The sequence below is a fragment of the Numida meleagris genome, chromosome 13, assembly GCF_002078875.1.
Source record: "Numida meleagris isolate 19003 breed g44 Domestic line chromosome 13, NumMel1.0, whole genome shotgun sequence".
Taxonomy (NCBI): Eukaryota; Metazoa; Chordata; class Aves; order Galliformes; family Numididae; genus Numida; species Numida meleagris.
This window is the reverse complement of record NC_034421.1, coordinates 15,385,164-15,410,165: the sequence shown is the minus strand read 5'-3', so window position 1 is coordinate 15,410,165 and position 25,002 is coordinate 15,385,164. Positions and strand designations below refer to the sequence as shown.

Genomic DNA, 25,002 nt, shown 5'->3' with positions numbered 1-25,002 from the left:
CCAGCATGATGTAGCACTCCCACAAGTTCCAGTCTCTGCTTTCTGGAACTCCTGTTGTGGCACAATATCTCTGCTGGGTCCTCAGTAGAGGCCAGTCTTTTTCAAAGGAGGCTGAGGCCCTTTTCTTTGTTCACACTGGAATTTTTTTGTTGCCTAAGCAAAGCAGCAGCCTCCCTAGGCTGACCTATTGCTCTGCTGTTGGGATTACTGACTGGGTAACAAAATTGGGGGTGAAAACTTCCATGGGGCAGAAGCAGCTTGTTTTCACCATCAGGTAATGACTGTGTGACTTTGTGATCACATCAAATGTCTCACGGTGGCCACTTCCTGATCTTCCTTCTGTCAGCTTGGACAGTTTCGGTTGTTGTATGTTTTATTGACAGTGAATTGGAGACAGTGGGAAGCGTGGCAACTGCTGCATTGTTACAAAGCCGTTTTCCTTTTTCCTGGCAGGTCAACGACATGTTTATGTGGCTAGTTGAGCCCTGTTTAGATTTTATTCACCATCATTGCAAAGCCATAGTACAAACGTCCTCTATTCATCTGACTTACAGCTTGATGAAACTCTATAATTGTCTGCTTGGTAAGTACCCTAAATCTCAATCTTTTTATTCCTTTTTTTTTTTTTCCCTTTGTTCTATAACAAGATGGAGTTTATCAGATGCAAGGAATTTCTTTTGCTGCTTCAGATCCTACAACACAAGCCCTTTCTCTCAGATCAGTATTAATTATATAGTGCTTTGGCTGGCATACAGAGCTTTCCCGCTGGGGCACTGGTGTCATTACAGAACAGCACGTGGCCTTGTGAGCATATTCCATGTGCTTTGTTTGCTGTCTGCTAGCATCTGAAGAAAAAAAAAAAAGGGCCCTTTGTAAAACCTTCTTCTCATTCATTTCTATCTGTAATTACTCGTAGAACTTTACACAGGCGAGGTCTTCCCTACATGGATGCTCTAAGTTTGTCTCAGAATACTTTTTTGCAGAAATAGGTTTTGAGTTGGGGTTAATGGTCATTATTAGCATTTAACTAGAATTCAAAAAATGTGTTTTAGATGAAATAAGGCAACCTGAGGAAGAGGGGAAGGAAAGCATGTCTAGTCAGCAGATCACCTTGTGGCTGCAGGGGCTCTTCCTTTTTGCTTTGGTTTGGACAATTGGTGGGACCATCGATGCAGACAGCAGAAAGAAGTTTGACTTGTTTTACCGTAACTTGTTAATGGGAATGGATGATGGAAACCCCCGCCCTAAAAATGTGAAGATTACCAGAAACAATATCTTCCCGGAAAAAGGTACTTAATAAATGTACTTGCCTGGCTTTTTAAAAAGCAATTAGTAGCCTTGGTGCCTTGACGGAGAATAGAGCGTATGTCCGACGCTAGGTCTGCAGCAGAGCCACCACCTGCCGGCCGCGGGCTGCACGGTGGGCTGCCTTCCTGCTCCTTCAGCCAGGAGCAGCGTGCGCCTCACGGGCTGAATGACTGAATCTGACCTAAAATAGTTGTGTGCTGATCATGGCAGAGAGGGGAGGAGAAATAAAAAGGTCTTCGTTGTCTCCTTGTGTTGGACTTCTCACACTAGTGTTATAGAAGTTTCTTCTAATCAGTGGGTTTTCCCATGTTCTGTTTTTTTAATTAACAGGGACTGTTTATGACTTTTATTTTTACAAGTATGGAAGTGGGCAATGGAACCTGTGGACGGATCTCATCACACAAGAAGAGCAAGTTATCTCCCCAGGAGCTAAGGTTTACATTGATATCTTTCATTATAGAAAATAATTATTTGGTTAAAAGATTTAGAGGTATACTCCTATTATGTTTAATGTTTCAGCTGCAACATTAAATCACTGTAGGCCCATGTGTATTAGTTCTGGTGTTACTGATGTCACTATACAGTATGCATTAATTAGGGAAACCAAGCCAGCAGGTTAGTACTTGTTCGGAATGCGGTGGGCAGTACCGAGGGTCCTGGATCCCCTCCATTTCCACGTTGTGGCACGCACATCTTGATGGCATTTGCAAACTCTAGGAAGTGTAGCACAGCAGGGATGTGTATATAAGTACCTATTCTGCAGATGTAATTTCAAGATAATTGATGTTTGTTCAGCTTTTATTAGAGAAAAACTCTTACAGCACTCTCCCTTTCTGTTTGCACAGTAGGGGACAAAATTAAGCCATGCTTAGCCATGCGGTTCTCTTTTCAGGCTTCATACAGTGTCTATGAGCCATGTAACAGGTAAATACTGGTTGGGCTATTTACTGCGTGAACACTGCAGAAGAAGCGGTGCCATAGAATCATAGAATTAGCCAGGTTGGAAAAGACCTACAAGATCATCCAGTCCAACCATCCACCTACCACCACTAAACCATGTCTCTCAGCGCTATATCTAAATGTTTCTTGAACACCTCCAGGGATGGTGACTCCACCACCTCCCTGGGCAGCCCATTTCAGCGCCTGACCACTCTTTCAGAAAAGCAGTATTTCCTAATGTCCAGCCTTAATCTCCCCGGTGCAACTTGAGGCCATTCCCCCTCGTCCTGTCACTAGTTACAAGAGAGAAGAGGCCGACCCCCAGCTCACTACAACCTCCCTTCAGGTAGTTATAGAGAGCGATGAGGTCTCCCCTGAGCCTCTTCTTCTCCAGGCTGAACAATCCCAGCTCCCTCAGCTGCTCCTCATAAGCCCTGTGCTCCAGACCCCTCATCGGCTTCATCGCCCTCCTCTGAACATGCTCCAGGGCCTCAATGTCTTTCTTGCAGTGAGGGGCCCAAAACTGGACACAGTACTCGAGGTGGGGCCTCACCAGGGCTGAGTACAGAGGGATGATTACTTCCCTACTCCTACTGGCAACACTATTTCTGATCCAAGCCAGGATGCCATTGGCCTTCTTGGCCACCTGGGCACACTGCTGGCTCATGCTCAGTTGAGCATCGACCAATACCTCCAGGTCCGTTTCCTCCACACAACCTTCCAGCCACTCTGCCCCAAGCCTGTAGCGTTGCCTGGGGTTGTTGTGGCCAAAGTGCAGGACCCGGCACTTGGTCTTGTTGACCGTTGGCTCAGCCTCATCCCATTGGCTTCAGCCCAGAGATCCAGCCTGTCCAGATCTCTCTGTAGGTCCTCTCTACCCCCAGGCAGATCGACACTTCCTGCCAGCTTGGTGTCATCTGCAAACTTAATGAGGGTGTTCTCAATCTATGTTGTCTAGCACAATCTCATCGTAACCTGGGTTTTCAGAGAGGAGCATTTCATCAGCATTTGTGCAGCAGGCTTCTTGTAGCTGCATGAAAGTATTCACGTTGGTGGTAGTATTAGGTGTTTGATTTTCATGAGACATTTTACTTTCCTATGTAACAGGTGTCAGAGCTAATCATTCCAACGATGGAAACTGCCAGACAGATGTTCTTTCTTAAAACATATGTGGAACATAATATCCCTTTGCTTTTTGTGGGTCCCACTGGTACTGGAAAGTCAGCTATAACAAACAGTTTTCTACTACAACTTCCCAAGCCCACATATATCCCAGTTTTCATCAACTTCTCTGCAAGAACCTCAGCTAACCAAACGCAGGACATTATCATGTCCAAGCTGGACAGAAGAAGAAAAGGATTATTTGGACCTCCTTCAGGGAAGAGGGCTGTAATATTTGTAGGTAAGACAGGTTTTTCAGCTTTTTATATCATTTTAATTCTGGCTTTAGGGCAAGGAAGTAATTCACTGAGACAAGTCGTTTGGTTTGCCTCAGTGTTCCTTAATTTTTTCAGGCATCCAAGGGAAGATTAGCACTGCCCCCTGCTGAAAGGCTTCTAGCTGTTGAAGTGGTACTTGTCTTCAGAATAGTTAATTGACTCATTTTAAATGTGTTTGCAATGTGATGCAATATGAAATCACCAACCATGCTAAATTAGACCATCAATTGAATGCCTGCAAAGTATAATGTCATTTGATTCTGGTTTTAATGCAAAACGAGAATAACAAGATACAAACTTTTTCTACCTCTGTTTCCATTGTTTTTTCTTCTTAGCTTCATAAAAAAAGATAAGATTCCTAAACATTGAGGGATTTTTCCTTATTGCCTCTGTTTTCCATAGATGACCTAAACATGCCCGCCAAGGAGGTGTACGGAGCCCAGCCACCCATTGAGCTTCTCAGGCAGTGGGTTGATCATGGTCACTGGTATGACCAGAAAGATGCATCCAAGATTAGTATCGTAGACGTGCTGCTTCTGTCAGCCATGGGTCCGCCTGGGGGAGGCAGGAATGATATTACAGGTAGGAAATCTACCAAGTGTAATACAAAGTCTGTATGTGCACAAGGGAAAAAAACATATCACGATGGCAAGTTGTCTAATTGACCGAAGTTCAGAGGCTGGTTTCATTTTGCTGATGAAAGATTCTACATTTATCTATCATTTGGATTGCTCCAAAAAGATATATGTATGCTTAAGGTCAAAACCGTACCTTTTCCAGGATGAACTCAATCAACATTAGGAAATAAATGGCGAAATGACGCTAAATGTTGAGAAATTGACACTTTTCCCACTTTTCACTCTTTGGAAAGGGAAGAGAACACATCTTCCTGACAGGTCTCTCTGGCTATGCTTCCAGTTCTCCTCTGAAATCCTATCTCCTGCTGGTGGGATAGGCTGCTTGTGTTTACTTACAGGCATATTGCTCAAAAATCTGTGATTCCTGCCAAATCGCTGTAAGGAAGGTTGTATTTTCTAATGGAAAGCCTTTCTATAGCTACAGATACATCATTATAATCACTTAGCCTCTATATAAACATTCTAGTACAGGTATACCTGTATGCACTCTGAGGAGGTTTTATTAAAATAACTATTCTGACACTGCTAAATTTTAAAAATTTAGCATTGTATAGTCTGAATTCTTTTAGGTGAAATCTGAGAGGAAGGTCATTGCTTTTGCAAAGTTTTACTGTGCCATATCATGGATGTCAGAGCTCATGTGACTGAAATTTGGGTAATAGTGGTCATGTTGTGGTGGAGATATGTGGTTTTCTTAGTAAAAGCAGTCAATTTAAAGAGAAATATTGACATAGAATATGAACCAGTTTATACTCCTTTGGCGTCAGTGCTGGGGCAGAAATCAGGCAGAAACGAAATTGTGGAGCTGGAGCCAGATGCAAGTTTGTCTGAGTCAATCCTAGCCAGGGCTAGGTGAAGACAGAAAAGTACTTGGACATTCCTAGATCCCTCTGCATGTTCTTCTGTGTTACAGGACGCTTCACGCGGCACTTGAATGTTGTATCTATCTGTTCTTTTGATGATGACATACTCACCAAGATTTTTACTGCAGTTGCTGATTGGCACTTCAGCAAAGGCTTTGAGTCTGTCTTTCTAAGGTAATTTGATGCATCTCCTGTATCCCCTTTGTTGTGTTTTCTTCTGCAGCTTATCTGCAGATCTTAGATTGTCTCTCTTTTCCCTCTTCAGGCTGGGGAAGGTCATGGTCCAAGCAACAATGATGATTTACAAAATGGCAGTTGAGAATTTTCTCCCAACTCCTTCAAAATCCCATTATGTCTTTAATCTCCGAGATTTTTCCCGGGTTGTTAAAGGAGTGCTGCTCTGTCCACACACTCACTTGCAAGTAAGTAGTTCCTTTAAGTTGCTGTAGGAAAGAACAATGGAAAGAGTAAATTATATTACAAAGGGAACGTCTCAAAATACGTGAACTATGATTTCAGTTGATTTGCATTTACAGTCAGGATAGCAGTTGAGTGTCTTGCTGTATATTTTCTGTCTGTCTCTGATGAAGGGAGTCAGCTGTAATTTTTGTTAATATTCTTTACGTGTGTGGCCCAGAGGCCCAAGGCCAATCTGTTATGGCCTGTGCAGCAATTTGGACCATCCCTCACTCGTACTTTCAAACAAAATCTACCACAGAAACAAGAGTATGAAAAGACTCAGTGTTTCTTTTAAAGATGATGAGCTGGCCAGTGAACAAGACAATAAGTTGGCCCAGAATTTGGGCTAAATGCTACAAAAGAATAATGACAGATATGTAGAATTTACATCCTTTTGCTTTTTTCTTCCATTTTCAGCAATATTGCTTGGGAATTTCTAGGAATATTAGAAGTTGTGTTTCTACTGGGGGATGTGTTTGGTGCAGCAATAGAACAAGATGACTATGAGCTATTCAGGGGACATCTTGGCCAGTGACAAAGTTTGGGCAGGGCCAGGGCTAGAGGCTGTGTCTTAGAAAGATTTATTCTTTATGTACAGGAGTGGGGAGATCTGATACAGCCAAGAAAAATGCCCTGACCTAAGAGTCACAGGTTGCTAGTTAAGGATGCTAGTCAAGTGAGCAGATGCTGAGCTGTGTGCTGAATGGCTTGGAACTGAAAGATTCCCACTGGGTTTAGCACAAAATATAGCAGGGTCCAGATGGACATTTCTAACACGTCCTGCCTGAGCAATATTTACTTGTATTCTTGTACGTACATTTTCAGAGTGAAGATAAGCTGATCCGACTTTGGATTCACGAGGTTTACCGAGTTTTCTATGATCGCTTAGTTGATGAGGAGGACAAGGAGGTGTTCTTTCAGATGGTAAAAATGACAACATCAAATGTCTTCAAACAGAGCCTTGATAAGGTATTTTTCAACAACATGCTAGACCCAAGTGTTTCAGAAACACTTAGGCACTGAGATTGCATTAGTACTGGACATGTTTTGAAAGATTTATATCGGTGCATTTCACAACGTTTGGATTTTCTTCTGTTTGTATTATGTATTATACATACTCTTATGGAAGCTAATGCTTTGTATCTGCATGATCCAGAACTTCAAAAGGATTCTGCTTCAGTACAGAGTGCTGTGTGGGATAACTGTCTTTCATTGTTCACTTGTGCTCCAGCTTAACATACTTTGGAATGAGTCACTGGGAGTAGCGGGTACTTTTCTGAATAGCATTTCAGAAACTTCTTCTGGTTTTCACAGCACAGTCACCATGTGAGATGTGCATGGCAGAAACTTGCATACCTGCTTACAGCATATTACAGTGTTTGGGAGGCTTTTTTCCCTTTCACCCCTCCACCCTCTTCCACTCTCTTTTTCTTTGTCTTTTTTTCCTTTTTTTTTTTTCTTCCATACTAAGATGATAACTAAAATAGCTGGAAAACAGTGCTTCCCACAGTATTATTGTTAAATGGATAAGAATAATTATTGCTTTAATGAAAGTAATTCTCCAGTAGTCTGAATTGTGTTGATTCTTGTAGGTACTGAGTCATCTCTCACCCACTGGCAACGTCACTGATGATCATATTCGCAGCCTTTTCTTTGGAGACTATTTGGAGCCAGACAGTAATGTAAAAGCGTATGATGAAATCACAGACTTGAAGCAACTGACATCTGTGATGGAAACCTACCTGGAGGAATACAACAATACCAGCAGAGCACCAATGTCCTTAGTCATGTTCAAGTTTGCTATTGAGCATATCTCAAGGATATGCAGGGTACTGAAACAGGATAATGGACATCTGTTGCTGGTGGGCATTGGTGGAAGTGGTCGACAAAGTGCTACCAAGCTAGCCACCTCCATGAGTGCATTTGAACTCTTTTATATTGAAATTACAAAGTCCTATGGAGCCAGTGAATGGAAAGAAGATATTAAACGAGTCATGCTGAAGGCTGGTGTTGGTAACAAGAATGTTTCCTTTTTGTTTTGTGATAATCAAATAAAGGATGAAGCATTTATAGAAGACATCAACATGCTTTTAAATACTGGTGATGTGCCTAATATCTTTGCTGCTGATGAGAAAGCTGAGATTGTTGAGAAAATGCAAAGTGCATCAAGGATGGGGAGCGAGAAAGTTGAACCTACTCCACTTGCTATGTACAATTTCTTTATTGAAAGGGTGAAGAAAAATTTACATATTGTCTTAGGTCTGTATATAATGCATTATTTCCTAGAATGCCTTTTCTGCTTCCTAGCTGCAGAAAAAGTTAGGTATTAATTGTGGTGTTGTTGTGTTTTTATATTTTTCTAGCAATGAGCCCTATTGGTGATGCATTTCGGAATCGATTACGGATGTTCCCTTCACTGATAAACTGTTGCACCATTGACTGGTTCCAAACCTGGCCTGCAGATGCTTTGGAAATGGTTGCTAACAAGTTTTTAGAGGATGTTGAACTTGAAGATAACATTAGAAAAGAGTATGAGTTTATTTGTCAAGAAATGTGAAGCAAATGTTTACCTCCCCCTTATCAAACCTACATGACTGGGGCGCTGTCCGTATAAGTGGGCCAGGCTAAACCACCTCCTTGATTACAGTGCATGTCAAAGGCATCAAGATTGATATATCAGACTACGCTCTTTGAAAGGAGTCTAAAATATTTCTTGTAGTAGGGAAGAATAATTCTGCCTTCACTAACACTGATATGTTTTCTTAGAGTAATTTCCTCATTATTAATTAATTATATTTACATAGTAATGTAGAAAATTTTTCTCTAGGGTTGTGTCAATGTGCAAGTATTTCCAAGAAAGCGTGAGAGAGCTCTCCATCAGCTATTACAGTACACTGCGAAGGCACAACTACGTAACGCCAACATCATACCTAGAACTGATTCTTACCTTTAAAACTCTGCTGATTAGTAAAAGGGAAGAAGTTGACATGATGAGAAATCGTTATCTTACAGGACTTCAAAAACTTGACTTTGCATCTTCACAAGTAAGTTTCAGTGAAAGCGCTGAATGGTGACGTATGCATACTTTAATAGAAGGTCTGCATAAGTGGATTAAAAATTACAAAAATAAAGCTTATTAAATTCCTTCTTCACTGTATTCAGGATGCTATTGATAATTTTCTATAGAAAGCCATCCAGAAAAGTGAGATGGCTGCTTAGTCATTTTAACTTCAGCTAATAGTACTTAATATAAAGCTCCATGAAACTGATGGTACTCATTGAGTGTCAAAGGGAAAAAACTAACAGATACGCTTATTTTCTCAAAACCTTATATAAAAAACCTGATATAAAATACATTCCCAAGCATCTGTTACTCTTCGTAAAACAGGAAAAAGCTGAAGAACATTGTAAGTCCTTAACAAGCACTGATTCCCTGATGGATTCCCAGTAGGAGATTGATTGAGGTGCATGTAAGCAGCCCCTGTTTCATGCATCTAATCCAGGGACCAGTATTCCCAAGATGTGAAGTAGAGGAGCTTCCAGGCGCTGGCCTGACAAAGAACGTCTAGTACAAAGCTGTTCCTGTCTCTTAAGTCTGTGTTACTATCCTAGTTTCTTTTGGATTCAGTTTTTCCACCTCTGCAATAAAGGATTATTTGGGGTTCCATAAACTAAAACTGACAGTGAAGAAAAAAAAATACAATTGATCAGTTTATTTCTCATTATTGAAATTAAGTGGATTGTAAAGAAGGAATCGTGGAGGATTACAAATACTCTTTTTAAAAATTCTATTTGTTTCAGTAAAATAGCTCTTAGTAAAAATAGGTCTGAGAACTATTTTAATAATTATTCAAGATCTAATGTCCCTTTTTCACTTGTGTAATGTCTTCTCATCTTTCTCCCTAAGATATCAAGAGTGTGACATTTGTGCAGATGTTGACAAGGATTTCCTCTTGATTTCCTGTTCATCAGGTTGCAGAGATGCAGAAAGAACTGACCGCTCTTCAGCCTGAACTGATTCAAACTTCTGCAGAAACAGAGAAAATGATGATCCGGATTGAAAAGGAAACAGCTGAAGTCGATGCAAAGAAGGAAATTGTGTCAGCAGATGAAAAGGTGGCTAATGAAGCAGCAGCTGCTGCGAAAGCTATTAAGGTACTGTATGGGGGTTCAGCCTGGAGAGCGATGGGTTTCAGCATCTTTCCAAGTTGATTTGTATTCGGATGACTTAATGAGGTGATCTAAGCTCTTAAAGTTGCAAGAGATGATGAATGAGATGTTCCTGATAGAAAGAAGGTAAATTTTGGCTGCTTAGTTTGTGACTGTATTTCACAGTACCTTCATAGCTTCCCTCATTAGTTCCCATCCCAAAAGATATATAACTTTTATTCCTGTAGTAATGTATTCTGCTTTTCAACAGATGGAGTACTGAGGTTAGACAGGTTCCAGGCCCACAGATGGTTTGCTTGGGGTTAGGTGAGCTAACATGTCACAGAGCTGCACGGAGCCCTCCCAGGCATAGCCTAGGAGACACAGCCAGATGTCTGTAGTGCAGAATTTACAGTGGGAAGCTGCAGTATTCCTCAGTATATTTTTGGAGCTAGTTGGAAAGGCCAGTGATAGGTAATTACTGAGATCTGGGTATGTGATAAAGAGTTTAAGCTACACGTTATATATTTTCTACCTAATCAGTACTCTTAAATTAAGAACAATTGTATCAAACCTGTGTTTTAACTCTCCTTATCAGACCAGAGAGACTTTGAACTTGAAAGCTTGTCTGGCGGTCTCAGCTCTGAGTTGAGCTTATGGAAGTTACTAACTTCTCTACAAACCTTTCCTCTTCGAACTGTGCAGACCAAAGTAGTTTCCTCTCTAAGAAATACAATGTCATGGAGACTTCTTATTAGATACTTCCAGGCAGAGAATGTTCAGTGAAACTAAAGGTGTCTCCCCAATGTCTTGACAGGATGAATGTGAAGGAGACCTTGCGGAGGCCATGCCAGCTTTGGAGGCAGCGCTTGCAGCTCTTGATACCTTGAATCCTTCAGATATTTCTCTTGTGAAATCCATGCAGAATCCACCTGGTCCTGTTAAGCTTGTCATGGAGAGTATCTGTGTGATGAAGGGGACTAAACCAGAGAGGAAGCCTGATCCAAGTGGCAGTGGTAAATGAAGTGCTTGTTATCCCTGCCCTAGGAATGGTTGGGTGCTGTGTATTGCACTAGTGGAGGGCTTCCAGCGTCAGTGCAGCCATGTGCACGAAAAGCACTTTTTTGTTAGTAATGACTTAGGACTGCTCTCGATAGCTGAGAGCTTACTTTGCTATTGTAGTGTATTGCACTTGCTTGGCTGCTGCATAAGCTTTGTAGATATGATCCCCATGGGCACAAAGTCGTGGATTCAACTTGCTTTGACCCAGTCTTGTGGTTAACGTTGCCTTGAGGAGCTCTGGGAGCTGGAGGTCTGCTGCGCACCATTCCCCTGTAATCCCTGCTGCAAAACAGCACCAGATATGCTGGGAGACAGAATCCCAGAATCGTTCTAACAAACCCTTTCTTTCTCATGTTACTATTGTGAGACTACGCAGGATTTACAAGACTTTTATTTCATGTCCCCACATTTCAACTCTTAATATCAGAAATAAGAATTCTATAAATTTGGTATTCATCCAAAATTGTCTTGCCTATATTGGGGTGTAGTGCCTTTGTATAGTTATTGATTTATCTAATAAACTGTGGTATGAAAGACTGTATAATAATTTGTTTCCCTCGTTGAGGTAGAATTAATATGTAATTATTAAATTCAACATATGTTAGTGATACTGAAGTTCCTGTCTGAATTTCTTCAGGAGAGGATTTTCACAAAATAGGAGAGGATTTTCACGAAATAGTTGACAGTGTTTGCATAGTAAAATATGACTGCAAAGTCATGATATTAGTTCTTCCTGTTATGTTTCAAGTATTTATTTTCAGTTTGAACATGTGTGACTTAAGCATGATTTTCATGTTATATGCAATCTAGGTAAAATGATAGAAGACTACTGGGGGCCCTCTAGAAAAATTCTTGGAGATCTGAAATTCCTTGAGAGCTTGAAGACATACGACAAGGATAATATTCCTCCTGCTGTAATGAAGAGAATTAGGGAGAGGTTTATTGATCATCCAGATTTTCAGCCAGCTGTCATTAAAAATGTCTCATCGGCCTGTGAGGGTCTGTGTAAGTGGGTGCGAGCCATGGAGGTCTATGATCGCGTAGCAAAAGTGGTTGCCCCAAAACGTGAACGTTTGAGAACTGCAGAAGAGTTACTGGATGTTCAAATGCAGAAGCTAAAAACAAAGCAAGCAGAACTTAAGGAGGTTGTTGATCGACTCCAAGCTTTGAATGATGATTTTGAAAACATGAATGACCGGAAGAGAGAGTTAGAAAATAATATTGAACTCTGCTCACAAAAGCTTGTGAGAGCTGAACAGCTCATTAGCGGTCTTGGTGGAGAGAAAGATAGGTGGACAGAAGCTGCACGGTTACTAAGAATCCGGTACATTGACCTTACAGGAGATGTGTTGTTATCTTCGGGAACTGTGGCTTATCTGGGAGCTTTTACTGTAGACTACCGTTTACAGTGTCAAAAGCAATGGCAGGTTCTGTGCAATGAGAAGAACATACCGTGCTCCGGTGATTTTACCTTAAGTAACACATTAGGGGATCCAGTCAAAATCCGTGCGTGGCAGATTGCTGGACTGCCAATTGATTCGTTTTCCATTGACAATGGCATAATTGTTTCTAACTCAAGGAGATGGGCTTTAATGATAGACCCTCAAAGGCAAGCTAACAGGTGGGTAAAAAATATGGAGAAAGCCAACAAGCTGGCAGTTATCAAATTATCTGACACATATTATGTTAGGACGTTAGAAAATGCTATTCAGCTTGGAACACCTGTCCTGCTGGAAAATATTGGAGAAGAATTAGATGCTGTCTTAGAGCCCATCTTATTAAAGCTAACATTCAAACAACAAGGAGTAGAATACATGAAATTAGGGGAAAATATAATTGAATATTCAAGAGATTTCAGGTTTTACATAACGACCCGCTTAAGAAATCCTCATTATCTTCCTGAAGTGGCTGTTAAAGTTTGTCTGCTCAACTTCATGATTACACCATTGGGTCTTCAGGACCAGCTTCTTGGAATTGTAGTTGCGGAGGAAAAGCCTGAACTAGAAGAAAAGAAAAATAAACTGATTATAGAAAGTGCTGCTAACAAGAAACAATTAAAGGAAATAGAAGACAAAATCCTGGAAGTCCTTTCCAAGTCAGAAGGAAACATCTTAGAAGATGAAACAGCAATTAATATTTTGTCTTCATCCAAAGAGTTATCTGAAGAAATCTCTGAAAAGCAAAAAGTTGCCTCGGCGACTGAAATGCAGATAGATTCTACTCGAGTGGGGTATAAGCCGGTTGCCGTTCATTCAGCTGTTGTCTTCTTCTGCATCTCTGATCTGGCAAACATTGAACCCATGTACCAGTATTCATTGACTTGGTTCATTAACTTGTATGTTCACTCCATTGCTAAGAGCCAAAAGAGTGAAGATCTAGAAGAGAGAATTAAAAATATAAAGGAGCATTTCACAACAAGCATCTATAACAATGTCTGTCGCTCACTGTTTGAGAAGGATAAGCTGTTATTCTCCCTCCTCCTGACAGTAGGCATTATGAAGGGAAGAGACCAAATAGATGATGAAGTTTGGCGTTTCCTACTGACAGGAGGTGTTGCTCTTGACAACCCTCATCCCAATCCAGCTCCAGATTGGCTCTCTGACAAATCGTGGGCAGAGCTCGTGCGTGCATCTTGTCTGACAAACCTTCAGGGGCTGATGGAGCACGTAAGACAGAATATTTCAAAGTGGAAACAAATATATGACTCTGCAAGACCCCACAAAGAAAATTTCCCAGATGCATGGAATGCATTGACGGGGTTGGATCGTATGGTGATTCTCAGATGTTTGAGACCTGACAAAATAGTTCCAGCAGTGCAGGAGTTCATCACAGAAAACATGGGAAGAGCATTTATCGAACCACCTACTTTTGATCTTGGCCAAAGCTACAGTGATTCCAATTGTTGTGCCCCTTTGATTTTTGTGCTATCACCAGGTGCTGACCCCATGGCAGGTGAGATTGATACTGAAAACATCTTTTTTTTTGTCTAATTAAATGACACTGGGTGTGACTAAACTGTTAGTAGCATAGTCCCCTCGCCCTAACCTTTATGTGTCTGTAAAGCATAACAGCAGTGATAGAAGGCATTTACATCTGGCTGTATGTACAAAATGATAGCAAAATTGCTGGAGTGGGGTGAAGGGAGTGGTGATACAAATATCTGGGTCTGTGAGCAGCAATTCAGGGGTCTGGAATTTTTTAACATCCACACAAGTTCATAATTCATGCTTATACTACAGTTCAGTGTGTGTCTGAGAGCTGACCCCTTGTCCTGAAAGTTTCCTCTCTCTGTTACTAAGTAAATGGTGTGTATGACCACATTAAAAACACAATTGTTAAATATCCTTTAAGAAATAACCACCTAGTTTATTTTTAAACCTGGTTTTCTGCCCAAAGGCTTTAATAGCAAAGTAAGAGATACTTGCAACTCATAGGTAAAGATTCAGTTCACAGCTCGACCCCTTATACGATTGTACCGGTACAACAACAGAGAGGAGCAGTGCAGGCCTGAACTGAGCACTCGGGGCTGAGGAGGAGGCTGGGCGTTTAGCCTGGCTACCAGTTATTTTTGTAGTATTGCTTTATACATCTGAATTTCAGCACGTGCCCGAGAAAAACAGGGCTGATCCAGCGTTGGATGCTACCTGTGCGTTGTTCAGGTCTTGGTTTGTTTTTCTTTATTTTTTTTTTCTTTCTTTTTTTTTTTCGGCTGAGTAGAATATCTGTTGACCTTTACCCCTTTCATTACTTGTTCCATTATAAAAAATGATGAGTATAACATGGATCTATTTTCTAATAGACTTTGTCTGTCTGTCTTTGTATGTGCACAATTTGCCATGGTAGGTTTGCTGAAATTTGCTGATGATGTTGGCATGGGAGGCGCAAACGTTCAGACTGTTTCGCTTGGACAAGGTCAGGGCCCAATAGCAGCCAAGATGATTTACCAGGCTGTCACTGGCGGGAGCTGGGTGGTGTTACAGAACTGCCATCTTGCAACCAGCTGGATGCCTGCTTTGGAAAAAATCTGCGAGGAAGTGATAGTGCCTGAGAGCACCAATGATAAGTTCCGGTAAGAGTTTCAATATTTTGCTCTTTTTATGTGACTATTTCTTGTTTGCTGAGGGCACCGGCAAAAAGAAATGAAATTTATTCTGTGTGAACAGCTACTTACAACATTCGTATTGTTTGATGTGCGGTGATAAAGTAAAGATACATAAATCTTTTCTACCTGTTTAATATACCCTATTTTATGCCACATTTATAGCAAATTTAGATGATATCATTATAGTTAAACAAGTAATAAACCCCTTAGTTTGCTGAAAATTGGTACTAGGGAGTTGTCAGTATTGGATGATTTTTGAATAACAGGCTTTTTGATTTTTTGCAGATTATGGTTAACCAGTTATCCATCAGCAGAATTTCCTGTTAGTATTCTCCAGAATGGCATCAAAATGACAAATGAACCTCCAAAAGGGGTCAGAGCAAACCTCCTTCGATCGTACCTCAACGACCCCATCTCTGACGCCGTATTCTTTAGCAGTTGCCAAAAGCCAGAAATGTGGCAAAAATTGTTGTTTGGTCTTTGCTTTTTTCATGCTGTTGTGCAGGAAAGGAGAAACTTTGGCCCACTGGGTAAGGTTCAGATTATTTTCCAGATTGTTTCACAAAGGTTGGTAGTTCTGAAATGCATTATTTATTATTAAAAAGCAGTGTTGTTTTTAGCAGTATTGCAGGAGTGCAATCTGTACTGTACTGAACATAGTGAAGTTTACAAGCTGTTATCAGTGAAGATACAATGAAGAGACAATGAGAACCATAAAATGCAGTAAACTGCACGGTAGCACTTAATCTTTTGCAGTACAAATTCATTTGTTGAAAGAGACTTTTTATAAAACTACTTCACTTTTTCATTTACTAAGTAGCATTAACACCACTATGTATTATTATAGAAAGCACAGATAAGGTCCTGAATACAATGGACAAGTTCAAATATTTGTTAAAAGTAAACACAGACTTCTGGCTAATTTAATGCTTTCAGCAGGGGAGAGTTAATTCCTCATCCCATGTTCTCAGGGCAAAACTAACATGCTGTTGTCATGGCGGTCAGGCAAGGTCCCCAGGGTCTGGAAAGAGGGAACCAGCACTGCCATTTACAAGACAGGGAGGAAGGAGGACCCGGGGAACTACAGGCCGGTGAGCATCACCTCTGTGCCAGGGAAGACCATGGAGCAGATCCTCCTGGAGGAGATGCTAAGGCACGTGAGGGGTGGGCGGGTGAAGCACGGCTTCACCAAGGGAAGGTTGTGTCTGACGGACAGACACGACCAGACATCCAGAGGGAGCTGGCAGGCTCGAGAAGTGGGCACACGAGAACCTAATGAAGTTCAGCAAGGCCCAGTGTGGGGTGTTGTACTTGGGTCGGGGAATCCCAGGTGTGTGCAGACTGGGAGAAGGAGCCCTGCAGAGGATGACGTGGGGGTTCTGGTGGACGAAGAACTGGACGTGAGCCCAGAAAGCCAACTGCATCCTGGGCAAGAGCTATCCTGAGAAGGATAGTTCAGAAATTAACCTATTTGTTGGTTTGTGCTGGGCCTACGTTTTCTGGAGGATTCCCTTACCTTGAGCATGCTCCTGCTTGTTAATTTTTTGTTGTACTGCTGCTCTGACTATTGCATGGATAGATGGGCAGATTGTTTAAAAACAGAAACCAGTCAGTTAATTTAAACTCCTGTTCTTGTTGTCTCCAGATAGCAGAAGATTAGTTGAATGTAACAAACAGATCTCTGTTCTACTTTAGGTAAAACTTAGTGTTTCAGGAGTGAGCGGTGCCAGATATCTGTGCTGATGTTTTACTTGTGCAGAGTGTTGGGAGTCTTGGGATACAAATTATTACAGAATGGTAATTCTCACCAGGCTGTTTATTGTTCAAGTAAATGCCGGGGCTTTACCTTGCTGTTGTCTGGAAATTGTGATCTTCAGCTCTACAGTAGCAGTGTTTTACCAATTCCGCCATTTCCAAAGCGTGGTTATCAGCACAGTGCACCATTCATTCACCTCCTGTATCTTTCCTGAATTGAACAGGTTGGAATATTCCATATGAGTTCAACGAGTCTGACCTCAGGATCAGTATGCAGCAGATCCACATGTTTTTGAATGAGTATGAAGAAGTTCCTTTTGAAGCTCTGACATATCTAACAGGTATAGGCGTTGCACCCTTTAACATATTTTGACTTTGTACCAGCTGAAAGTACCTAGCTGTGATAAACTGATGAGTGCTTGATAAATGTAGTGGGTTTCATTCAGGTTTACTTTCTTGGCCTTCCACATTGATGGCAAGGTGGATCCCAGACTTTCAGATTTGACTGCTGTCTTGGCTTATGTGTAGCTGCAGAGTTACTGCTGGTCCAGCAGACCTCCTGGTCTTCACTTCATGTGTCAAATCAAGAAGTCAGTGGCCTGTGCTTCACTGCCACTGGTCAGATCCTGACATGAAAAGCACTGGTGGTTGGCTGTAGGGTAGGATGTGGTAGTCCTCTCAGTTTAAAGGAGTAGGCATTGACCTGGGTAAGTAACTTTGTGCTGAGACAGTTGGCTTTCTCCAGAAAGGTAACAGCTTGTTGATATCTCCTTTGTCAACCTGATAAAGATAATTCCTGTTTTTTGCAATTGTTACAACTAGCTTTATGAAAAATAATGTAGGGAGTCAGGATTAAAGTAATAACTGTGAGCTTTTAGCTGTTTCCTCTACTTTATATCAGTGCAAACCTCCCCTCATTGATTCTTCATTACTGAAGTCTCTCCCACCCATTCTGTGTATTGATGATCCCCTTTCTACTGTACTCATGCATAATCAGCTCTGAGTTTGCATGAAAGGAACAAGACAAGGATCAGCAATATAGCACCGCTCAGATTTTGACAGTTCTAGAAATTCCTAAAGCAAAACAGATGTCACTAGAAACATGTCATTATTCACTGCAACATAAGCAGCAGTTTCTCAAACCAACTCAGTGTTATAAATGTTACCATCGAGGCGCACAGATTGGGCCCATAGTCCCAAAGATGTTAAAGTGCATAATTCCATTGAATCCAAAGTTTTTAGGTACCGTAATTCTGTTGATTCCATGGTACCTAAAAACTTTTGAGGATCTGGAGCTTCAGGATTTCAACTTACTGGAGGTATACATTAGTGTAAAACAATTTGTTATTAAATTTAATCTTTTCATTCTGGTTTTCTTTGTCCTTTCCCAGGGGAATGTAACTATGGGGGGAGAGTAACAGACGATAAAGACAGGCGGCTACTCCTGTCGCTTCTGTCTACGGTCTACAACAAGGATATAGAGCAGGACAAGTACATGCTTGCACCGGGAAATGACTACTATATCCCACCACATGGTCCGTATGAGGTGAGGAGACAGTAAATGTAAATTCTCCCTTTAATTGTTGGGAAAAAGTTCATCTACACTGCACTTCGATACCCTGAATACAATAAATAAATAAACAGGAAATAAAAACATGATATTGCAAAGCTATGCCAGACTGCATCTATGAAGTACGAATTCTGTACCGAATGTCTAACACACAGCAGTGGAGATGGAGTGATATAGATTATCTTCCAGTATTCTGATCAAGTTGTTGCAGAGAGCAACTACTGTGCAGATTCCCAGCACGCTTCTGAAAAGATGAGAGGAGTAAGGCTTCAGGATTTTACAGGGTAATTTGGTACCCTCTTGGAACCACTTTTGCCTTGATAGCAGTGATCACAGAGAGAGTGTAGAAAGGCAGGCATGTATTCCATGTTTGGCCCCTTTTTCCCTTCTGCTGGTGTCTCAGAGTTCACCAATAGGTGTGATCGGAACGCAGTTGTTTAGCCTGCAGTTGTAAGGGTTAAGCACTCTTTGCATTTACTTTTTAGTGCATTTCTTTCTGTTGCTACTTACATGAGGGTAGTAAGGACTCAGTGAGTCTTTGAACCATTCGAAACTGCTGTATTTATGTCTGTGGACTGGAAAAGTCAATTCCTGAATGATTTAGCTGGGAGCTTACATCTGTGATTCTGCATGGGGAAGTTCTAACCAAGTTGGATTTACTGATCATTTATGAATGTATCACTGCCTGATTTCTGTTATTTAAATGTTTCTTTTATAGTCTTACATTGAATACCTAAGAAGCTTACCAAGTGTTACACACCCTGAGGTCTTTGGTCTTCATGAGAACGCAGACATCACTAAGGATACCCAGGAGACGAACCAGCTTTTCAGCGGAGTGCTCCTGACTTTGCCTAGAGAAGCAGGGGGAGGTGGCAGGTCCCCGCAGGTAACAGAGGGGGAATGATCAGCCTGCAGCCTGGTAAGGTGCCTGTGCCTCATGTGCCCCACGTCCCAGAGTAATCCTACGCCTCCCAGAACATGAGTGTTACATAGGTGTGTAGGGAAGAGGGGGTGGGTTTGTAGAGATATGGTCTGGAAGAACCTGGATTCAGATGGGTATACTGAGGGTTATGTGGTTGTATACTACACAGCCCACCTGGTTGAGTAGAATATGAGGTTTGAGGGGAAAAGTTTCTGTCATCTGTCACATTTTAAAACAACGGTGAAGTGCTTGATTTCAGTCATGGATTGTAGTTAGAGCCCAGTTTACAAGCACAGCTGGTGAAGAACCTCCAACTACATCCATCCCAAGGCACGTCTACAGCAGGACACTGATTCCAGTCTGCCAATTTCAGCGGTGGAGGGTCTTGCTCTGGCCTGGCTTCATCCAGCAGTGGTTGTGTGACCGTCCCTGCCATTCTCACTGCGGGGCAGGCTCTGGAGAGCCAGGAAATACCAAGCCTGTCAGCCACCAGGCACGCAGTATAAGCCTAACTGGAGATGAAGGCCTTCTTCCTCATGAAGCCTGTGCTTTAATGGCACTTTCACTACTGTGTTATTGTTTGTTGAATGCTCAGTTTCTGAGGTATGATTTTTTTCTTCCCCCTGACTGCTTCGGTTCCTGCAGTCTCAAACTTAAAACTGTGTGACTTGTGTGGAACAAAGGAAGGGACCAGTTTGGCGTAGCAGAACCGCTCAAACCCAAACCTCGCTGTTGTCGGCCCTTCCATGGGACCTGTAGGTGAAGGTGCTGGGCGTTGCTTTCCTTCCCTTGTCCTGGCAGCCCAGGTTGCTCTGGCCCAGTCCATGCCCCTTTGCCACAGGTAAATGATCTTTCACGCCACTCAGATGGGATATTCTGTATTGTATATACATGTGGATTAGTGAGAAAGGAAACAATGGAGCCTCATTTCTTGTGAGGGTGTGCAGTGATTGCGTTCTGATGTCTAATGTGTTACAAGAAAAGCTGCTCTCATGGCTGGGATGCTTCTGTTGACTGCGTCTCATTTCTTCCTGCATACCTTTGCTTTTCCTTCATTACAGCAGTAGGAGGGTTGTGCCTGTCTGCCCTGCTGCCTCACAGTTGCCTAAAACCTTTTTGTAAATTAAATTTCAATTGTTAATACATTTAAAATCAGTGAGAAAATGAGCTGCAGGCACATATGGAGACAGACAGGCTGATGTACAAGAAAGTAAGATCATGTAAGCATTACCTATGTGTTTATACAGCACAAATGCAAAGTTCTCAAACACTGTGTTTTGAGGAATTGAATAGAAGTAGGGGGACAAAAAAAAAAGTTCTCATTTACTGCAAATTTGTGATTTCAGAAAACTGTTGAAGATTTGGCACAGGACATCCTATCCAAATTACCAGGTGACTTTGACATTGAGGAGGTGATGAAGATGTACCCAGTACTTTATGAAGAGTCCATGAATACAGTCCTGAGGCAGGAGCTGATTCGATTCAACAGGTACGGCGCCGTGTGTTGTGCAGCACTGCTGACACTCAGGAATGCTTGTATGAGACACTGCTAGCAGCTGACAAACTTTAAACAGTTAAAAGCCTCTCACAGTACATGCTTCTTAAGATGACAGATGATGCTTTGTCTCAACATTATTTAAAAAAAATGTGAAAGTGGCAGCTAACTGCCTAAATTTAAAAATAGTGCCCACATTCTTGTAGCATGAACTTCAATCAGATTTGAATTTGTTGTGCTGAGATGGGGCTGCCTGCTTCATTCTAAGTCATGCCCAGGCTCCTCTGTTCCCAGCACGCTACAGTAGCTGCTGTCAGAGCCTTGAAGCTCTTCTCACTTCTTTCCCCCACCTAGCTCAGGATTTTTCACTGCCTTTCACTTCTGTATGTGTGTTTGCTTTTCCCAAGGTAAATAAGTTCTGATTACTGTATGTGGGATAAAGACTTTCTGACAGGATGTTCCCCAGCTTTGTTCAGCCCTTTGTTCAAGCTGAAGTTCTATAGCCAGGGAAAAAAAAGTAAGTAAATGATGAGGTGACAATTCCTGTTTTATCTGAAGGCTTACTGAGGTGGTTCGAAGCAGCCTTGTTAATATTGGCAAAGCCATCAAGGGCCAAGTGTTGATGTCATCTGAGCTTGAAGATGTTTTCAACAGCATGCTAATTGGAAAAGTACCATCAATGTGGGCTGTCAAATCCTATCCATCGCTGAAGCCTCTGGGGAGCTACGTGTCCGATCTGCTCTGTCGTTTGGGCTTCTTCCAGGTACGCTAACCTGAGACCAACAGGTCTGAAGAGGGGCAGGTTGGAAGGTGAGCAGGTGAAATGTCTGTTGGTGCTGTCCTGACTCAGCAGTACCTGGGGCTCTGTACTAAGTACTAAGGCTCTGGGCTGGGAGCTGTTGTGCCCAGTATGCCCTGCATGAATAGCACTACTCTGCAGGGTGAGTCCAGGAGTACATCCTTTGTGCCACTCCAGTGCAGCATTTGCTAGTTTTCATTTTTCTTCTTCTAGAAAATGTGTTTTATTTTGCATTGCTGCCTTAATGACTGCCCTGCTCAAAGGGCACTGACCAGGAGTAAGAGCAGTTACAAACAATCCCACAGTGCACAGCAGGCACTGTTACATGCTCTGTGTGTGACTGTAAATCCCTTTCAAGTTCAGTAAGCAGTGGCACTGCTTCCACACGCTTTTTGAACGAACTGTTTGATTCTATGCTCTGTCTTCCATTATTTTCCTCACATTCTTAGCACGCTGTTTAAATTACTTAACGTTTCAGCTATACCTTAAATAGCTGAGATGGTGAGATGTGGCAGAATTCCACGCAGGTCACAGGAGGAGAAAGCTAAACAGAGCAGCCTGGAAGATTTGTATAAAGCAGCAGAACTTCATGTTTGCTGCATTTGAGCCCCATACAGGCTTCTTAAATTTATTTTGTCACCAAATGACTTGGAGCTGTGTGTGTATCTTCTGTCCTTGCCTTGTTTCTCCTGCTGCCTTCCTGATTTCCAGAAAAGACACTGACGTCTTTGTACAGGAGTTATTTCCTCTGCTGGGTTTTTATGTGTTGTCTGTAGTGATATGCTGTCCTCACAGTGATAGAAAAAGATACCATGTAAGATAATCTGGCCTTTTTTCGTGTTAGGAAATCGGTGTTTAAAAGACTGTAAAATAAGGTATATTGTTGGAAAAAAAAAAAAAAAAAAGATTACATAATGAGTGGCAATGTTCAGAGGGTCCAGTCAAGGGTTGGGTCTTACAGTGGTGTTTGCATCTGAAAAGATGTCTCTTTCTTGTGAATTTGGACAGCAAAGCCACAAAGTGTATTTTTTTCTTCTGTTTCCTTTTTTTCCTCTATATTCAGGATTGGGTCATCAATGGGCCACCCACGGTCTTTTGGCTGTCAGGATTCTACTTCACTCAGTCTTTTCTGACAGGTGTTTTACAAAACTATGCCAGAAAATACACCATCCCAATTGACCATATCGGATTTGAGTTTGAGGTAAGAACGTGTGGAGGAATTTTGCTTTACTTGAACAGTTTGAAAGATGTTCTGGGGCAGCAGGGAATGGAGTTTTCAAATGAAATTTTACTGGAAGCAGTAATTTCAGACTATCACTTACAGAATTTAGTGTACTTCAAATAAAAATAAAATAAAGCAAATGGTTTCATCATTCCAGGTAATGAAACAGGAGAACACAATGGAGAAAACGCCAGAAGATGGGGCTTACGTGAAAGGCCTTTTTTTGGAAGGTGCTCGATGGGATCGAGAATCGTCGGTGATTGGGGAATCACTTCCAAAAATCCTGTATGATCCCTTGCCCATAATTTGGCTGAAACCTGGAGAAAGTTCCAGATTTCTTCATATGAATATCTATTCATGCCCTGTGTACAAGACAAGCGCAAGAAGAGGCGTCTTATCCACTACCGGCCACTCAACCAACTACGTTCTCTCTGTCGAACTCCCTTCAGACAGGCCCCAGAAGCACTGGATAAATCGAGGTGTGGCAGCGCTGTGCCAGCTCGATGACTGAGGCAAAGCAAGTCGATGCATTCTTCATTTGTAATTAAAAGATACTCTTTGCTCCCCAATGGCTCTTTGTGTTGTTGGTTTTTTTTAATTTGTTATTATTTATTTGTTTGTTTATTTTTAAATACCACTTGCTCCTGCTGGCTTTAAAACAGTCCCAAATTTCCTACATTTCCTTGGCCGTTCTCACCCCCTACACAAAAGTGAGTAAAATTCATAGAATCACTGAACCACCGAGGCTGCAAAAGACCTTTGAGACCATGCAGTCCAACCATCCACCTGCCACCACTCTTTCCCACTGAACCATGTTGCTCAGTACAACGCCCCTGACGCAACCTGAGGCCATTCCTCCTTGATCTGTTATCACCTTGCTGCTACCATTGGGCCTTTTTGTTTGTTTGTTTATCCCCAAATAAAACTGGGCTCAGAGAATTTTGCTGCTGATTTTAATGAGAATCTAATCCACAACTCTTGCAAAGAGGACTTTCTGGATTTGCCTACAACTTGCGTCCCAGAACTATGTAGATTGAGGAGCAAGCACATGAGAACAGTCTGTTCTCAGCATGTAAAACTAATCTTCCACTAGAATGAACTGCCAGAACTGTTCTGTAAAACAATAATAACTGATACTCCTTGGACATGTGCTTCAGAATTTCCGTGGAAGAATTCTAGACAGCACATGCACCAGGAGCCTGCCATTTCCAGGAGCTTGACTCCTCATTTTGTAACATTTTAATTTCAGTTTTAATGACATAGATATCCCAGGTGCCTGATCAATTGAGCTAAGTTTCCTCTCTCCTACAGTTTGTTGTACCTCATCTGGCCCTCTTGCATGTCAGACTAATAATCATCATTTTGTACTAAAGATGGATTCTTAGACTTTTGATATACACAATACACAGGAAGCACAGAGATCAAAGCAAACATTTAAAAAAAAAAAAAAAAAGAAACCACTGCATCCACTAATTTGGGGTCATATCTTTTTTTTTCATAGAATCATGGAATCACAGAGTCATTAAGGTTGGGAAAGACCACTAAGATGATCTAGTCCAGCCATCTGCCCAGCCCTGCCTTCGGCCCCTACAGCTCAAACAGAACTGGCTGTGTGTCAGAGTGACTGCGCAGACACCACAGGGACAACCTTTCTTGAGAAGAGAATTAGGTTTCAGAAGATCTATAAGTAAGTTAAGATTAATTAAAAATGGTCATCAAAAACCATAGTCTTTTCTTAGTTTTCATGAAATGAACGGGGGTGGTTTCTACTTCAAATATCATAAAAATTAGCTGAAATACAGTACATACTTTTTTTAAAACAGCAGTCATTACTATGTTTTTGAACAGCTGGATCTGATTGCAATTATCAGATCAATCTCTGAGATTACTAATGAGGCCAGTGTGACATCAGAGAGGACAGACACGTTGGCTCTGGGCACAGCCTGACTGCTCAGCGCGGGGCTGGCCGCCGGTTGGACCAGTCCCTGAGCAGCAGTGCTGTCACTGCTCTGGGAAGGAGCTCTCCATCTGATCTTGAGCTTACATGGCTCAGTGACTCACTTTGTGCTCTTAACACTGAAAAAAAAAACAACCTTAGAACTGGAGGACTGAGTTTCTCCAGGTTTAGAACATATTTAAAGATGTAAATGAAGGCTTCACAGAGATGACCCAAACATCTAGAGTAGAGGGAATTCTTCAGAAGAGCCCTTTCACTATGTTCCCCTTTGCCAGGACATGAGCAGCCGAGCTGCTTTACTTGATTACTGATGTCTGGAAGAA

General features: G+C 41.8%; 1 protein-coding gene across 8 annotated transcripts in view; it reads left to right on the top strand.

Moving 5' to 3' along the window:
- Window positions 1–23,291, top strand: part of DNAH3 (dynein axonemal heavy chain 3) — a 65,653-nt gene extending 42,362 nt beyond the window's left edge. For 7 of the 8 annotated variants that reach the window (XM_021411823.1, XM_021411819.1, XM_021411822.1 and 4 more), the window contains 23 exons: window positions 454–583; window positions 1,053–1,289; window positions 1,639–1,742; window positions 3,355–3,649; window positions 4,089–4,268; window positions 5,238–5,361; window positions 5,453–5,609; window positions 6,472–6,615; window positions 7,239–7,905; window positions 8,010–8,175; window positions 8,474–8,690; window positions 9,619–9,801; window positions 10,613–10,811; window positions 11,668–13,809; window positions 14,701–14,926; window positions 15,245–15,489; window positions 16,939–17,055; window positions 18,106–18,260; window positions 19,003–19,170; window positions 20,553–20,695; window positions 21,260–21,464; window positions 22,564–22,701; window positions 22,880–23,291. In XM_021411823.1, the coding sequence (XP_021267498.1) occupies window positions 454–583; window positions 1,053–1,289; window positions 1,639–1,742; window positions 3,355–3,649; window positions 4,089–4,268; window positions 5,238–5,361; window positions 5,453–5,609; window positions 6,472–6,615; window positions 7,239–7,905; window positions 8,010–8,175; window positions 8,474–8,690; window positions 9,619–9,801; window positions 10,613–10,811; window positions 11,668–13,809; window positions 14,701–14,926; window positions 15,245–15,489; window positions 16,939–17,055; window positions 18,106–18,260; window positions 19,003–19,170; window positions 20,553–20,695; window positions 21,260–21,464; window positions 22,564–22,701; window positions 22,880–23,233 (6,696 nt within the window). In that variant the 3' untranslated portion in view covers window positions 23,234–23,291. Of the gene's footprint in view, window positions 1–453; window positions 584–1,052; window positions 1,290–1,638; window positions 1,743–3,354; window positions 3,650–4,088; window positions 4,269–5,237; window positions 5,362–5,452; window positions 5,610–6,471; window positions 6,616–7,238; window positions 7,906–8,009; window positions 8,176–8,473; window positions 8,691–9,618; window positions 9,802–10,612; window positions 10,812–11,667; window positions 13,810–14,700; window positions 14,927–15,244; window positions 15,490–16,938; window positions 17,056–18,105; window positions 18,261–19,002; window positions 19,278–20,552; window positions 20,696–21,259; window positions 21,465–22,563; window positions 22,702–22,879 lie in introns of those variants that run through there. The other variant, XR_002443182.1, reaches the window with a different exon arrangement.